Source organism: Catharus ustulatus, chromosome 3, assembly GCF_009819885.2.
Source record: "Catharus ustulatus isolate bCatUst1 chromosome 3, bCatUst1.pri.v2, whole genome shotgun sequence".
Taxonomy (NCBI): domain Eukaryota; kingdom Metazoa; phylum Chordata; class Aves; order Passeriformes; family Turdidae; genus Catharus; species Catharus ustulatus.
Window position 1 is genome coordinate 61,471,838 of NC_046223.1, and position 16,796 is coordinate 61,488,633.

At 36.6% G+C, this 16,796-nt stretch overlaps 1 protein-coding gene across 1 annotated transcript in view; it reads right to left on the reverse strand.

Annotated features, from left to right (window-relative positions):
* Positions 1-5,081: 5,081 nt before the first annotated feature.
* The window catches only part of ENPP3 (ectonucleotide pyrophosphatase/phosphodiesterase 3), a 35,021-nt gene continuing 23,306 nt past the window's right edge, over positions 5,082-16,796 (reverse strand). The window contains exons 17-25 of the mRNA XM_033055390.1: positions 16,064-16,151; positions 15,136-15,305; positions 14,966-15,023; positions 14,081-14,235; positions 10,540-10,675; positions 9,976-10,053; positions 8,503-8,635; positions 6,800-6,956; positions 5,082-5,339 (exon numbers count right to left, since the gene is read on the reverse strand). Of these exons, the coding sequence (XP_032911281.1) occupies positions 5,166-5,339; positions 6,800-6,956; positions 8,503-8,635; positions 9,976-10,053; positions 10,540-10,675; positions 14,081-14,235; positions 14,966-15,023; positions 15,136-15,305; positions 16,064-16,151 (1,149 nt within the window). The 3' untranslated portion in view covers positions 5,082-5,165. The remainder of the gene's footprint in view (positions 5,340-6,799; positions 6,957-8,502; positions 8,636-9,975; positions 10,054-10,539; positions 10,676-14,080; positions 14,236-14,965; positions 15,024-15,135; positions 15,306-16,063; positions 16,152-16,796) is intronic.

Here is a 16,796-nt window from a genome sequence, read left to right on the forward strand (position 1 = left end):
TTCCCATGGGTCTGCAGTTAAGTTTTTAAAAACATGAAGGAACAAAAATTTCAATATTCTGCATTCAGACAGTGGTTTTTTTTCTGACCTTCCTCCCCTCTGTAACTGAAGACTCATTTGGAATGCTTAATGGTGCTAGGGAGATATCCAGCATCTGTAATCTGAACAAAAAATTAAATAATATAAACTAGTGAGATGAAAAGATGCAGACAATGCCACTTGGGGAAAAGTGGAAAAAAGGGCTGTAAACTAACTTATTTGAAATATGCTGCTTCATGAAAATGTTTTTGCAGATGCAGAAAAGGCATTCTTTTACATAAAATGAAGGAGAAATTCATAATGAGAAATTAAAACTTACTATAATTTCTGAATCATGTTTTGCATTCTTGGCTGATGGGATATCTTTGAAATGTTCTAGAGATGATAGAAATGGTATTCACAGATGTAGTTTTTTGGCAGCTAGACACTATTCCATCAGCTTTTCCCTTGACAACAAATAGGAATGATGAAAAAAGTCCAAACCAGCACAGCTAAATAGATGGAAATTACATTCACTAGCTTGCCTGAAAAACAAACAGAGCTTTCTTTTTCAAAATGCTTTTTCTCAGCAATTCCCCTTAAATCCTTCTTCCCTGGGAGAGCTGGTTACCCCTGAGATTCCAGAGAGAATTCTGTGGTATGACCTGTATATGATATGAAGAGAAGGACAGAAAGGCTGTTAGTTGCCATAGTTGTCATAGAAATTTTTTTGGTTGATCAAATCGAGTCTTTTATGTTTACAGTTGACTGACACAGCTTTCATCTGTGCTGATGAGTGTTAAGCAGTTCATATAGAAAAGGTCTGACATATCTGAACTGCAGGAATTCAAGAAAATTTTTATCCTGCCTACAGAATAACAGGCTTGTATTCTACCACTTAGGAAAAAAAATCAGAGCAATATATAAAATGCTTCAAAAAGCATTTCTGAAAAAGCACAAATCTTCCTTGGAGGCATTCCCATTGCTGAGTAGCCACTAGAGGTCTATACTGCCTCCACTAGAGTCCATCATGTCCAATGGGTCAGAGTGCACCCTCAGCAAGTTTGGGTGGGTTTTATCAAAGTGTACAAATACCTGAAGGGAGGGTGCAAAGAGGATGGAGTCAGGCTATTTTTAGTGGTACCCAGTGACATGACAAGAGGCCATGGACACCAAATGAAACATGAGAGATTCAACTTTGGTTACTTTGGTGTATTAAGATCCACTATGTTTGCAGTGATCTGTAAAATGCATCTAGACCAACCTTCAAGTTACACACTGGTCTTCAGGTTTTGCCTCCATCTTACCCTATAACTAGAACTTGTAGGCATTCAGAGATCCTCCTGAATTAATGTGGAGCTGGCTTAGAAGAGCACAGGTTACTGAAGGACAGAATGAGATAGAAAATTGGGGGTTTTGATTTCAGGAATTCACAGAACTTAACTGGCTCATTCCGCCATCAAAATGTGGAGCCAGACCTAGAGCTCATTTTGTTTTAGCTATATGGCATGACAGAGAGTCATGCAATTTTTTAAACTCAGTTGCCTTTTCTGTGTGATTTGCAAGCACAGCTGGATTTAGTATGGTTGGCAAATGTGTTTGTGAACTGCTGATCCCATTGAAGTAACAAAGTCGTCAAAATTCACTTGTCCAGCCATGGCCTTCCTGAGAGAGTGGTTTCTAAATCATCTCCTACCATTGTAACTGTGATTCTGGAACCTGTTGTTAAGATACAACCTGGCAGAGAAATTACATCCTTTCTGCCAAGTATCAGATTAGTTGAGCCTCTTCTTTGGCAGCAGGGAAAGACTGTGCCCACCACTTGCCCAGATGAGGCTGCCCTGCCTCTTGGCTGGTACCACCCTGCACAGTCCCTCGTCTTGTGCAAAACCACACATCCCTTTAGGGAGTTGCTCCATCTGTTAGGCAGCAATCTGACTTTCTGATAAGAGGCAAGCTAGACACCAAACAAAGCTCTGCAATTTTTCTTGGAAAGCCTCTGGAAAGCCAAAGTGCTCTTCCTCCCGGCCATGCTTCTCTCACATAGGCTAAGACCTGGAGAAATGCACTTCTTTGCAGCCAGTCTTAGGAAGCACTCGCTCTCCTTCCAACTCCCAGCCATTACAGGGAAAGCAGACTGTGACTGAGCTTCCTTGTTTGCTTATCACATCCATTGCCAAGTCTCCTTAATGTACATTCATAAGCAATTGGTGTCCTTGGAACTTCTGCTTTAAGTCTGGTTGTCGTCAAACCCAAAGCTGTCCCTAGTCATGGCTCTGGCTAACACCAATTTGAATTTGACCCAGCACTTTTCATCCTTCAGAGGAAATTCCCATCCTTTGGTTCATGCTTCAGGGTCTGTGAAGGATTTGTATTTCCTGCCACTTTCAGACTATGGTAAGGAAAGTCATGCCAAGAGTCTTCATTTCTCTCTCCCCAGGGAAGTTGTGGTGGGACATGCAAGCACTGCTCTAAGAGGACACTTCTGAGCCTCCACTTTTCTCAAGACTTTGGATCCAGAAGCATAATAGATTTACTTACCTTCCTATTGACAACCTTTCACCCAGAGGTAGTAAATCCCTTACTGCAAGGAAATGGCACAGTAAGGATTAAAAAAAAAAAAATCTGTACTTACACACACAATTACACATGTTGCGTATGAAAATTCCCATCGTCCTGTGTACAAACACTGCAGATCAGTGCAGGAGGTAATTTTTAAAAACAGCCCTTTCTATATATATCCATTGACTCTATTTCCCTTAAGGGAGGATGTCCAAGGTAAAGAGTATTCTGCGCCACTTCAATGACTGCACTCAGCTTTGAAGGTGCTTCAGGGAGGTACTGACAAAAAGCCAGCAGTCCCTATAATAAATATTAAGTGAACAAAAAAGGTTTGTTTTATAGAGTGACAAGTCTCACAGAGCCGGGGAGTGGTTTTAGGGAAACAGTAGCACTTACTAAAAAAACATCAGTTAAGCTTTTCCTTGCTCTACCTTCACTGGAGCAGGGTAGGCTGTTTCCCTTGCCTACTTTGTTTCACTATTAGTGTCTTGCTACAGAGAAAAGACTAGATATAGGTAGTGCCAAGTTCCTATATTTGCTTAGAGGTTTGATTCTAATACTCTAAAACTTAAAAGGACCCAAGTATAAGACAGGGAAGCAGCAAGGTCCTCCAGAGTTCAGATTTTCGATGTCTACAGGAGCTCTCAGTTTCTCAGCTTCAATAATGGTCTGTGGAAAATCATGTTTTACAGAATTCACATTTTTAATTCTCACATGGCAGGTGGCTCTGGGAGCTGAGTCTTGGCAACATCTGCATTTACTGTCGGCAGATTAATTTGTGGCTATTCCACTTCAGCTTTGGGGTTTTCAGAACTGGCTGAAAAACACTGAAACAAAGGGCTTACCAGTTGGGAAAGCTGTGCTCACATCCCCTAGGAAACAGAAGTTTGAAATATTCAGAAACAGCATAATTTCTTAGATCTCAGGTCAAAGAAGAATGATTAAGAAAGGAGGATTATGTTTTTAAATTAAATATGGAGTGTTTATTTTGTGTTGTTACTTTAACTTTTTAATTTCTCAGCATTTCAGAGTAAAATAAACCCAGTCTATTTTATACATTTAGTCACTGTTCTTTTGTCCCATTCTTGTACGGTAAGAGTGTACACTTTACTTGAATTAGGGTATGATTTACCACAAAGTGAAAAAACAGCTGTGTTTTTAATTGGTACTGTTTAGCAGAAGTCTCTGACTCAGGCGGGCAGACTTAGATGCTGCAACATTGTAGGGTAGTGAACTACAACTCCATGATCGTGTAATGGTTTCACTGAGATAAAAATCTTTATATTCAGCTTGGTCCCATGTCATAATTTTAAGATTAGGATTGCTAAACTCTGGAGTGTGTGCGCACTCTGATCATCTTGGGGCCTTGGGGGAAAAAAATGTCCTGTGTCGGGTTTGGATTTTTTGTGCAGAAAAGTTTGGAAGTTTAAAGTTTCTTTCTTTTGACAGACATAGCTCCTTCAGTCCACAGTTAGTTTTATAGATTGAAACACACTGTGACATGTTTCTTTAAAATGCCTCCACTGTGCCTATAAATAAAATGATCAATTTTCTGGTTTTCATTCATGAATATCATTATGTTATTCATAAATGCACTTAGCAACATTTGTAGTGGAGCAGTTAATCTCAACACTCTATTAGTGGGCGGCATTTTTGTATTAGCATAATCTAGGAATTTCCCCTGTCTTACCCTATTTACCTGTCCTCAGTAATAGTCTGTGTACAGCACAGTGTTACAGAGTATGTGTATATAGTCTCTACAGAAAGAGTGACTTTTCCATGTTACCACTAATTTTGTGCTCTAATCTCAAGTTTAACCACTTAAAAATAAACACAAACATTTTGTTATTACCGGGCATTTGGAAATCATTGCAAATACAGGTAAATAGCAAGACAAAATTCTTCTGTGTAGAGCATTTCTTTTACCTCTTCTTGTTCAGAATGTTTTAAGATTTCTGAAGGGTACAAGAATATAGTTCATTCGCTTCACTTCATTTGTTACTTGCATAATGAATTAACCCATGAGGAAAACACAGGTGATGATCACTTTCACTACATACAAACTTTTTGTGAGTCTGAATACGTTTCCATGTGAATTAATGGGTGAGAAAGAGAAATACAGAACATTTCAAGATGTGTTGGTGTTAGAGAACAATAACCTCTCTGATAAACACACACATTCTCAAACTGTTTCATTTTTCAACTCCATTGTAGAAGTATTTTATATACAATGTACAATTCTGGTATCTCTGTAGTATAAAATATGTTCCTTTTGTATTTCTTTTTAATCATTACTACTACTATTGTATATATAATATCACATGTCATGCATTTTTGTAGTCATATTATGTATTAGTTTTAACATAATAAAAATATATATTCTGTACTTTGAAAGCCTGGCACAACAATGATGATTTAATTCACTGTGGATAATTTTATGCATAATTTTCATTCAAATTTTATTGGCACAAAACACTTGACTAAAACACAATTTTGAAAAATACTCCCATATACTTAAGTGAGGAAATAAGTGAAATCACTTAATTTTTCTTTCTTCCAAGCACTGATCCATTTTTCAAAGATAATCAGTTACTTTCAGCATTAAATATCGGTAAAAATGTCTTTAGCCGCAAGATCTCAGAGACGGATTCATTTCTTTCCTGGTAAAAGTCAAGCCCAGTTAACAACTCCACATCCCGAACACGTGCAGAATGAGCCTGAACTCTTTCTTCAACCCACTCAGAAAGTGTCTTATTTTCCTGTCAAAACAAACAAGAACAAAGCTCAAACACGTAAAAGGGCCTCTGATGTTTGGTGGCAGTGTTAGGCAATACTGGGTTTGACCTGGTTTGACAGACTAAAGGCCTCCAGCTGGTAAAACTTCTTTCAGGCTTTCCTAGGCATCCTTACAGCCTTGCTTTTAGGGATCTCATTTAAACAGAATCAAGCGGATGTCTCCTCAACCCACCTCTCCACTTCCAAAAGGACAGAGAAGAAGAATTATGCCAAAATGGCAATTGCAGTTTTTAACTACAAAATGCTTGAGTTACATTTCAAACACACACGTAAGGATGGTTTTAGTTACGGTACAAATTAGCTGCACTGCTCAGGCCAGTCAAGCAACAGGCACCTGACAACTTACAAAACATCCTTAGAGCAGCTCAGTCTTGACTGCTGGACAGCAACAATAGTTGCTGGTTAGATGGGGAAAACAATGGAAATGTAACCAGTAATCAACCAAAAATATTGTTTTCCGTTCTTTTACTACAAGAGTTTTTTAGCAAACAGAGGGTAATTTTCTTTTTCATTAACAATATCTGCTTCTGATGCAAATGAACCATTACATTTATGTTACTGTCAAACATGATGAACATAAAGTGCAAAGATATTCGGGATTTATTGCTAAACTTTAGAAATTACAGTCAATTTCTTAAGTATAACGACTAATTCATTCTAATAATGAGTCAACCTTCAACGACAAAAAAGATCTTGCTGGGAAGTTGTGGATTATCCGTACTACAAATGGGGAGATACAGAGCTGTTTCCAAGGGCAAGCTTGCACCTGTCTGGAGTTATGAGTTCAAAGTTATAAATAAACTAAAAACTGACTGTGAGGACCAGGGAACCTTCTGCAACTCAGAGTATGTGGAAGACACTCAGCTGCTTCAGCAATACATATCACACTCAGATAATGTATTTTGTTTGCTACAAGACATAAGATTTACATTGTTAGCAGTAAGCAGAGATTTTATTTAATTCAAGTATTAATTTTAATGGCAGGACCATCCATCCAAATGCCTGCTGTCCAATTTCTCATAGAGGTGGAATAAGCAACTGAAGGAATTTTCTTGCAACTGAAGGGAATAACACACTCCTCTGATAGCTCTGGAGTAAGTTTATCCTGCAGTCTTCCATAAAGATATCTCATCTCCCTCTTGCCTGTGCTGCTGTTCTCAGCCCTTCTCAGGTGACAGCATTTCCCAGTCCTCTTATCTTACCTTCCTTTCTTTTTTCTTGCTCCCTATCAGCTCATTAGTTTCCAGCTACCTCTCCTGGAGCTCCTTGCTTTTCTGGTGCTTGCTTTAACTTTCACCTCACTTCCAGTTCATGGGGAAAGAGTTAATTTCACAGACTGATAAAGATTCTCTGGATGACTAGATTCCAATGGGAATCAGTTCACAAAGTTCATTGGCACACAGGAACATAGAATTATACTTACAGCACAGCTTTCAGTGTTGTCAGGTCGATGAGGAATGATAAAAGACATAGCATCCAAGGACCCCGAACAGTTCAGTGGAGTATAGGATGTGTTCTTGCAGCTTGTCAGAATCACATAGTAATGGGTTGGGACAGGGATTTTTGTATTGTTTACATACCTACAAAACAAACATTAATTAAGGCATTTATTGAGATATCAAGTATTAACACCACTGGTGCAATTAAAAATTTTTTTAATTTATCTCAGCATATATCTTTCAGTACTATATGATTTAAGTTTCTTTCGTAATTGAAAAAAATTACCAAATGGAATAGACAGCCTCACCATTTATTTCATGAATAGACAAACATACATGGATTACTCTGTGCACTACAAGCAGTCCCACTGAAACAGGACTGCTGAACATGGTCACTATTCTATTTTGCCAAAGCCAGAGATCTCTAAATCTGGAAGAGTCAGAATAGAGCATCATATTTGCCCTTCATTATACTAAGAACTTCAACCACATGAGTTGGAGGAGAGTGATGAGAAAATTAACTGCAGACTCCTTGCCATTGAGAAATGCCAGAACAGTGATTTGTGGATGTGTGCTGTAGAAACCAGTTTAGGATGCTCAGTTGAGAATGTCTTTGTTGCCCTTTTCTGACTATTCTGCAAATATGGTCACTCTTGTGTAGAAGGACCTGAATGTTTCCCAAGGCTTTTTGTTCAGTGTTGAACAAAACACTACCACTGGAATTATTATACTGCTTTGTATGACTGCCTAACCATGCTGACTAAAACATGCTTATTCCAAACTGGAGGCAGCATTATGTGGTCAACTGGGTATTACAGCATTCTGCTTGGAAGGAAGTTGGAGTCTCTCCTCCCTTCCACCCTCCTACTACGTGGCAGGCTGATTTTCCCATTCCCAAACCATTTTTAACAGATGTGGTCAAGTCTAGCCTGAATAAAACATCTCCAGTGACAGATTCAGCTGTGCAGATTTCCCAGCACCTTTCTTCTCCATAAATGCTCTTACTCTCACAAGGTGTTTTCCCTAATCTAAGTTGTTCTAATTCTGTTTTTACTTCCTTCTATCCATATTCACTGGCATAAATAACTGGTCTTTATAATTTATGTGTAAACATGTCAGATGTTGCAGTGAGCTGTGTAAGCCACAGTTATGCAAAGGTACCTCTCAGGACTGTGACATTTTGCATTTCCAGTTACATGATTCAGTCAAGGCAAACACACAAATCTGACCTTTGATGAAATACAACAGTTTGAAACATTAGGAAGAAAAAACAAACAGGTGAGTGAGCACAACATGAAAGTGAGAAAATTATGCTTATGCATGTCTTCTGCATGTTTAAATATCATATATTGTCCCAACATTACTGATGCAGAGGCCCAAAATCTAAAATCAAGGCATAATATTGGGAAACTAATTACTAGTCTGTAGCTGTGAATGAGTATAGAGATACACAAGTAACTGCACAGCTTTTCTTTCTACTCTTGACTTGAACTTCAGTTTCTATGGTACTGGATCTGTTTGCAAGAGCATTTTCTATTGTATGAGTAATAGTGGATGTAGGATTATAAAGAGAATATTGCATTCTCAATGATACTTTTTTATTGGTCTTTTTTAATTATTGTTTCTTTGTGTGGAAACACAGTGGAAGTCATATAGAGTTTGACTTCTGACTTTTCCGTGTACTTACTGCTTAATTTCATCAGGGCTATCAAAATGGCCATCATAATTGTAATCGAACACTGGCCCACTGATAACGTTTACTCCATTTCTTTCTCTAGCATACTTCTGAAGAAGCACATCATGGAAATAGTCCCATATGTCTGTCATAAAAAGAAAATAAAAGCAAAATTAATATCCATTTAAAGTAATTTCATCACTGAAGAAAAACAGCATATTTGTGTTTTCACTATACATTAATAAAAAATGTTCAGAACTAAACTGGCCATAAAATCAACCCTTTGTCACACAAAACTTGGATTTCATCAGAAGGGGCAAACTCCCACTTGCCATGGAAAGAGGCGCTGTAAATGCTGCAAGGCAAATTGCACTACCGGAGTAGTATAATGATTTGATCTAAAGCTGAAGTTGCAAACCTACAGCTGAGAGGTCAATAATTCCTGGCTGATCTGCCTGTATCTGCAGTGTGACAAATAGTTGTTACTGACACAACAGTTTTAGGAGAGGAATACTCACTACCCAAGTGTTAGTTTAACTGTACAGAACTCATACAAAACATCACTAGACAATTTGGCCTATTTCACAGATGTCATTCAAGAAAATACAATTTGTAGGATATAAGCTAGTGAGATTATTCAAATATTTATAACTGGCATGACAAAAAAACCTGATGAGTTTGGAGCATTGAAGGCATCTTCTATTGATTTACCTGTTGTTTATGGTCTATAGAAACTTCTTGTTGTTTTCCTTGAAAAACTGGATTTTTTGCAGTCTGTGATTTACTTGGAAGATTAAAGACACTTAGGTCTTCTGGATCGCTGGCTTTTTATATGAGGGAATGAATAAATGAGGGCTGAATGTATTAGAAAGGTAGTTACATAATAGAGTTTTTGCCAACTTTTTCCTCATACAATTCCTCCTTTTATGCATTTTCTAAGAAAATGAGCCTAGGCCTAAGAGTAAAATGGGATCATAAGCAGTTTTAGAAAATTTCCTATCAATGATAGAAACAAATGTGAGTCAGGCTGGATGGGAAGAGCTTACCGCACTTGCACAATAAAAACATCTATTATAGAAATAGTATTGAAAGATTAATATTGTTGAGGTCTTCAGATTTTGAATAAAGAAAAAATGCCATTTTCATTCACCTTGAGCATTTTCCCAAGGGAAATTTTTATAAGAGTTTCACAGCTAGCATTTCATGTTAGGACAGCACAGAAGAGATGAAGAGCAAATTCAAAAGCAAACAGGTAAGCAGAGATAAGCAGAAATCAGATGGGACTATACCAAAGAAAAAAACCCCATATAACTGTGTTATAAATTTTCAAACATCTACTCATAAAATGTTTTAAGTATATTTTCACAACATCTGGATTTACAGCAGGCCATGCATTAATGTTTTACCTTTTTGTGATAGTTTTATCAAATCCAGAACAATAATTATAGAAAATAAATCATAGTTAATCAAAATTTTGCAACTTACCTTTGAAAGCTTTATACATGGGAACAATATTGCTGGTGAGTAAGGCATCATACTGTTCAAGAGCAGATGAATTGTAGTCTACATAAAAAGACCAAAATGTAAGTGAATATATACAAATTGATTCATGTCACTATAAATTGAAGGTACATGTAATTCAATTACATTTGAGCATGAGTGTATGATCCTACTGCAAACATATCTCCAAATTTTTTCAATAAATCTACTCAATAAATAATAATTATCAAATTTGAAAATAGGAAATGAATGCAGAGGAAGAGGGACAGCCTTTCCTTCCAACCCTTCACATCATTCCAACCACTTTTCATCACATTCAAGTTGTCCCATTTTTTTAAAAAACCCTTAAATGTTCTAAACCAAAAATATTTAGATACAAGTAGCAGCTGCCCTGCTTTTGGTCAGTCTGTGAACACTGGAAGCCTTTTTCTGCCCAACATGCTGATCCAAAGAAGTTTGTTTTGGTGTTTGGGTATATGTTTAAACATAAACCCACATCCAGCTGATTAAGACTTTCTAAGGTCTCTCTATAAAAAGAACCATGCTCACTGGGAGGATAGAGGAAACTGTGGGTCAAGGTCAGCCCTTCTGGGTAGTCGGAACAATTTTGGCTCCAAGCAACAGGGATTCTAACATCAGGCCGCAGACAGTCTGAAACAGTGGGAGGAAGAGGAGATGTGTTTTCCTGTGAAAAGGGAAAAAAAAAATCTTACACCCACAGCTGTGGCTAAGCCAATGCTTTGTATGGTTTTAACTTTCTAGAATGGACTTCATTGAATCTTCTCCTATTTTCATAGTGAATCAGGTTAATGCAAGTAATGGGCACTAATGTTTTCTGGGTAGTGTTTTCCTTCTACTTCTGTTTTTAGGTAATTCAGGGAAATCCGTATGCACCGTGTAAAATTGTAGCAGCAAAATAAGGTTTTACCTTAGGCAAAAACAGATTTCACATTTGACTCATTCGTCACTTTTGTATATTTCTGGAAACACAAACTCGATGTCACATCCTCCTGGAAAGCAGCTAGTATACAAAAATGACACTGTCACCTCATCTGGGCATTTGAGGATGCAGTCTCTGTAAGAATCTGTACTGCTGAAGAGTTACAGACAAAGAAATTCACAGTAAATTTAGCACATTTTACTGGCTTTATCAACTTCACCAAAACATGCTAAGATCTGACCAAAAGTGATTCTGATGACTATAATTCTTTCTATAACCTTAATGGGTTTTTTTTTCCTATAACCTTTTCTACACATTTTTTCATAATTTTACAATAACATTAAATCATCTGAATATACTTTTTTGTGTTTAATTTTTTTTCATCCTCATTTACATGTAACATTTTCATTTTGGTAAGACTGGAATATAGCTTGCATTATACCTTTATAAACAGAAGTTAAACATCTAATTTAATTTCCAGTACATAGTCTGTTTTGATAATTTAAAACCAAGCAAAAATAAAGGACTGGAATGTTCTTCTTGTGCCTCTTTGTACTCCTTGATTAAATTTCTTCAGTTACTTTTATCAGAATTTAAGTAGATGCCATATTATGGTCAGGTTGTATATTAATGGTAAACATATATACCACATGAAATGAAATATGAAAGACAAAAGTATTTATTTGACTCCTGAGTAGATCATGTGTCAAAAATAAAAAACAAAAACCAAAACCTTCATCACCAATTTGGCTCCTTCTCTTTCAGGTCAAAGAACCATAATGTCTCCTGAAGAAAGTAGTTAAAAGTAAAAAATGGCTGTGCCTATCACATCATGAATTGTCCTTTTTGATGAGTGTTATTACTTTTGATGAGTCAGTAATTAATGTAAAGAAGCATGAGTTATTTGCATTACATGACAGAATTTAGCATCTGCTGTGGTCTCTTAAGTCAAATTCAGCCCCCTTCAGGAGTGCTTCTCTTTTTGTAAGAAAAAGTGCTTTCCTCCCTGGGAGATAAGTATAAAACCTAGAGAAAACAAATGTCCTTCAATCTTAAATTTTCCTTATTCTTGAGAATACTAAGTAATCAAAATGCTGACATCTTTTATTCAAGATCTGCAAGCGTATGATATTCATCCAGTTTCAAAACTTCCAAATCACAAAACCAGCATAAGCCCAGCCTGCATTACCTAGTTTAGTATTTAAGCCCTTCTTTATAGTTATGTAATGATGAAATATACCCCATCTTACAAATTGTGTAAAGCACTGCACAGGCTGCATTCAAACATAATGAACTTAGGGTGCAACAAAAATTCTGTAGAAAGTGCAACTTTCTGTCATTCCCAAGTATTGCAGCCAAATCAAAGGCATTATCTGGGCATTATTTACAATCAAAGACATTAGCTGTATCCCTCTGACCTTCCCCAGGTGTTATAATTTACAAAGCCTATTTCTCTCAATTAGCACATGTAATACAAAATCATAATGTCAGCTTACTGACAGTGTGTGAACTCTTACGCTCAGAGCCTTTCCCTCTTGTGTCTTTGACACTATTACAGATGGAATTTAATATTTCATATTCTTTCTACAGAAAACATACATAATTGTGTTAGAGTCTGCTGTGATCTATATCCTCCAAAACTTCATTCTCTGTCATTCACTGCTTCTCACAATGTTGCATAAACTGCTATAAGAAACTCCTGCAAAATATGTATTTCCCTTCATTTAGATGTTAATTTGATATATACACTTCCAGTATCTGAAGGGAACCTATAGAAAAAGTCAGAGAGGGACTCTTTGTCAAGAACTATAGTGATAAGACAAGTAGTAACAGGCACAAATTGAAAGAGGGGAAATTTAGGTTAGATATTAGGATGAAATTTTTTCATGTGAGGGTTGTGAGACACTGGAACAGGTTGCCTGGGGAGGTTGTGGATAACTCAACCCTGGCAATGTTCAAAGCCAGGTTGGATAAGGCTTTGAGCAATCTGATCTAGTGAGAGGTGTCCCTGCCCATGGCAGGACTGGATTAAATGAGGTCCATTCCCACCCCTTAACTTTCTATGATTCTTTGCTAACTGAGAATTTGTTTTTTAACAAAGAAAAATGTCTGAAAAGTTATTTGGGTTTTTGAGCTTTTTTAAAGCTCAATGTTGAGAAGACTGCAGCTCTGGTGGGATGTTTTAGTCTTTTTATAGCAAAATCAGACAAAAAATATGGCCACAATTAACTAGCACTTTCATAGCAAGGTTTAAGGGCAGATTTTCAAATATGAAGTATAAACAGTCCTTGTTGAAATGGACATTTGTTTAAATGACTTTTAGCCTTCTTAGGATTGGAGTTATGATCCTTCAACCAAAGTAGTGAAGAATCAGTAGAAAGCACTTCAAGAAGTAGAAACTTCCTGAAATACTATCATTTTAGCAGCATACATTTGATACAATTAATTTCCTCATATTTGTGCTGATGAAATGAGAAATCACAGAGACATCAATAACAGTCCTCTTCAGACAGAAGAATCAACATAGAAACTATTTCCTCAAGGCAACTTAGAAAAGGGGTCAAATTATAAGGGCAAGTAAGCTCATGAATGTCCATCAGTTTACTGACCCTGAAAACTCAAACAATTTGTTCTGGATCCACATACCCTTGAACACTCAGAGGTTCATTCAACTACAGTTACCTTTTTCAGAAATTTTATAATGTAACAGACAGCAAAGAACATACAGAAAAATGAATTAGTGCAAACTGTCTGGTAGACTTGCATAAAGGGTGTTTAATAGGAAAAAGATCATAGTACTCATAGGAAAGCTTAAAACTTCTGATTTGGGAAATCACAGACTGCTTTTCCACAGGAACTGATGGGTAAGATGGAAAATTGTCTTGATAACACATCCCTTCTACAGAACAGGCTTCATAGGACCAGCTTACCAGCAGCTCTACTCTCCTGTATCTTTTGCATCCCTAACTCATTCCCTCTTTTCAAAACTGTATTTTAAGATAGATAAAATTTAAATTATTTCAGACACAAGAGCTTTAGTCACTTGACATCCACCAACCCTTAAATAGGGCTCCTGATGAATGGACCGCATTTTCAATCCATTATATCCTATATTTGAGACATATTTAGTACACATATTTGATAACCTACTGGCTTATTCACGGTGTATGCAGTCCACAGTGGCATCCAGATAGCAGAGCTGTATCCACTCACATACTGATGATGGGAAAGAAGGCAGTAGACATTTTCCTTCTGAAGAACTTTGGGTCGTCCATATGGCAAATGAGATGAGTTTGCTTTCTTTACTAAAATTTAAATAATAATTATCACTATAACATTTTGGATGGCACAAGGAGTTAAGAGAGCAGACAAAAATTGTTAATTAACTTTAGCAAATAGGTCCAATAGTAAACCTGGTCATGTGGTCCTTTAGGCTTGTAAGTAGAATAAAAAATGTAGAAAATAGTTTTCATATTATGTTTAATGTACAGAAGTCAATATAATATACCAGATTTGCAAATTCATGTTTCTTTGAAATTTCATACCAGTGCAAATATTTTAAATTTATCTTGCCAGTGGAATGAAATTTACATCTTATTTGACTAGGAGGAATTACAATGTTTCCCAAAATTTCCAGAAACCCCATTAAAAAAAAGGAGAAAGAAGTATCTATGGGAATTTTTGATCAGAGAAAGGTGAAATTATGTATACGGGATAAGGAACAAGGGTTATGTCATATAGCCTGACAGTGCTCAGATTTTCTCCAAGACCATTGAAATCTGCATGGTTTTTTTCCAAAATTTTAATGGGGTTCAGATCCTGTTCCTATATATACATGTTGCTATAACATAGTCCCTTAGCATTTTTTAAAGAAATGCAAAGGAAAAATAAAAAATATGCTTCTGATGGGATTTTCCTACTTCACTTTCAATTGTAATTAACATTGCAACAATTTCCACTGAAACAAATGACTTAAAATATAAACCAGGTGCAGAATTAAAAATATTGTTGCCTTTTTCATTTTTTGCTACTTACTTTCTTCTGTGGTGAGATTTAACCTCTCATTTAGTGACGCTTCTGTCTCATTTGAAATCTGTAAAAAATAAAGAGAATCATTCAAAATGAATGCATTGTTTAGAAAAAACCAAAGAAAGCAGAACACACTTGACAAAGATGATCAAAAGATGCCAGAAACCCCTATTTACTTGCATGCATTTGCATCCCAGGTCATTTTCAGGGGTCAGAGTGTAAACCGGACATGAAGAGGGCAATGAGACTTCATCTGGATGTGAAGGATTGTAAAAAGGTTTTTTTAAAAGGTGATTCAAGCTGCCATGTGTTCCATTGTTTTCTGCTGGTGATATACGCAGCAAATCTGTTGAAATATTTGAAATTTGTAAACATATTTTAAGACTAAAATGGTATTTTTAAAAGTTATTCTCTTTCTGATTCTACTCATTTTCTAGTCATTCTTAAAGGTAGAAGAGATAGTTTATTCCATTATTTAAACTATTACAGTAACTACTCCCACCAACTTACAATTTTCTAGGTCTGAAGGTTCTTTGCAATCTTCCACTGCATCAAGATTCAGTAACTACAGATTTGAGTACTGTTGGTACAGTTTTATACATTGTCATAACATTCACAAGATTAGATGATTTAATGCAAAGTATAAATGTTATTGCAAGTGCATCACATTGTGAAACCTAGTGGCCTATTGTATTTTTGTGTGATGCTTTAATCCATATTTACTGAGCTACCATGCTTCCTAATTCTGCTCTGCTGGAACTGCAAGAACTCTACTGGAACTTAGGTCCATCCTAAGTTATGAGCAAGAGCAGTTATTCTCTAGAAGATTCTTTTCCAAAATCCCACAGGCATCAGTTTGACAGCAAACCCACACGGCAGGTGTGGCTCCCTCTGATTCTTTAGTAGAGTTCTGCAATCAGAAAAAAACCTTCAAAGCAGAACATGTTCTGGAAGTCAATATCTTAGCAGTGTAAAGACAGCCTAAGAGAATGGCGTCAGTGTTTTGGTTTTGAATGAACTCACTTAATTTTTAGTTAATATTCTTATAGCTGTTACAACACTGGTATTTGAAAATACTAGAACTTTATCACCTGAAGTACTCACCACACATAAGGTTGTAAACCTCAATGTTTTCAAAAGCATCCACTTCTGTTTTCTCTTTAAAGCTTGGGCCATATGCTAAGAATATAGCCTAGATTGTAACAGCAATAATAAAAAACAAGGGTTAGCTAAAGGAATCCGAAGTCAAAACCAATTCAGTTTATGAAAACTGGACAAAGGAACAAAATATAGTCATTTCATAGACACGGAAGTTAAAAATACAGGATCGTATACAATTGATTCTGGTAAGGAACGAAAATTTTTGCCATTGCACATAACTTGAAGAAAAATGCAAAGCAAAAATTCATTTAGCAGGACATTTTAAACTATATAATGAATCTTGGGGCATTTTTTTAATACCTCTTGCACTCTGAAGTCTTTAAGTCACTTAAGAGCGTACGGCCATGGTTAAAGCAAGGAGCAGGGAACTGCAGAGGCCCCTTCCAAGCTCAGCAGAGACCAGAATCTGTACCACCAATGGCAAAATGCACTCCTGGGTAGCCCCTCTGGAGCCTACAAGCCTTGTTGCAGAACACTCATGCTATGTAGAGTCTCACAAGAGTTTCTACTGCTTTAGGAGCCTCCTGAGCTGCCTGCCAGGAGATACAGGAAGCATGACTAACAGGACAATGATCTGTTCTAAAATAATATTATGCATCCATAACGGAAAAGGAATTTTCAATTTATTATAGAAAGATGACATTTTGCTCCTTTCTTAAAAAAAAAATCTTGTGGC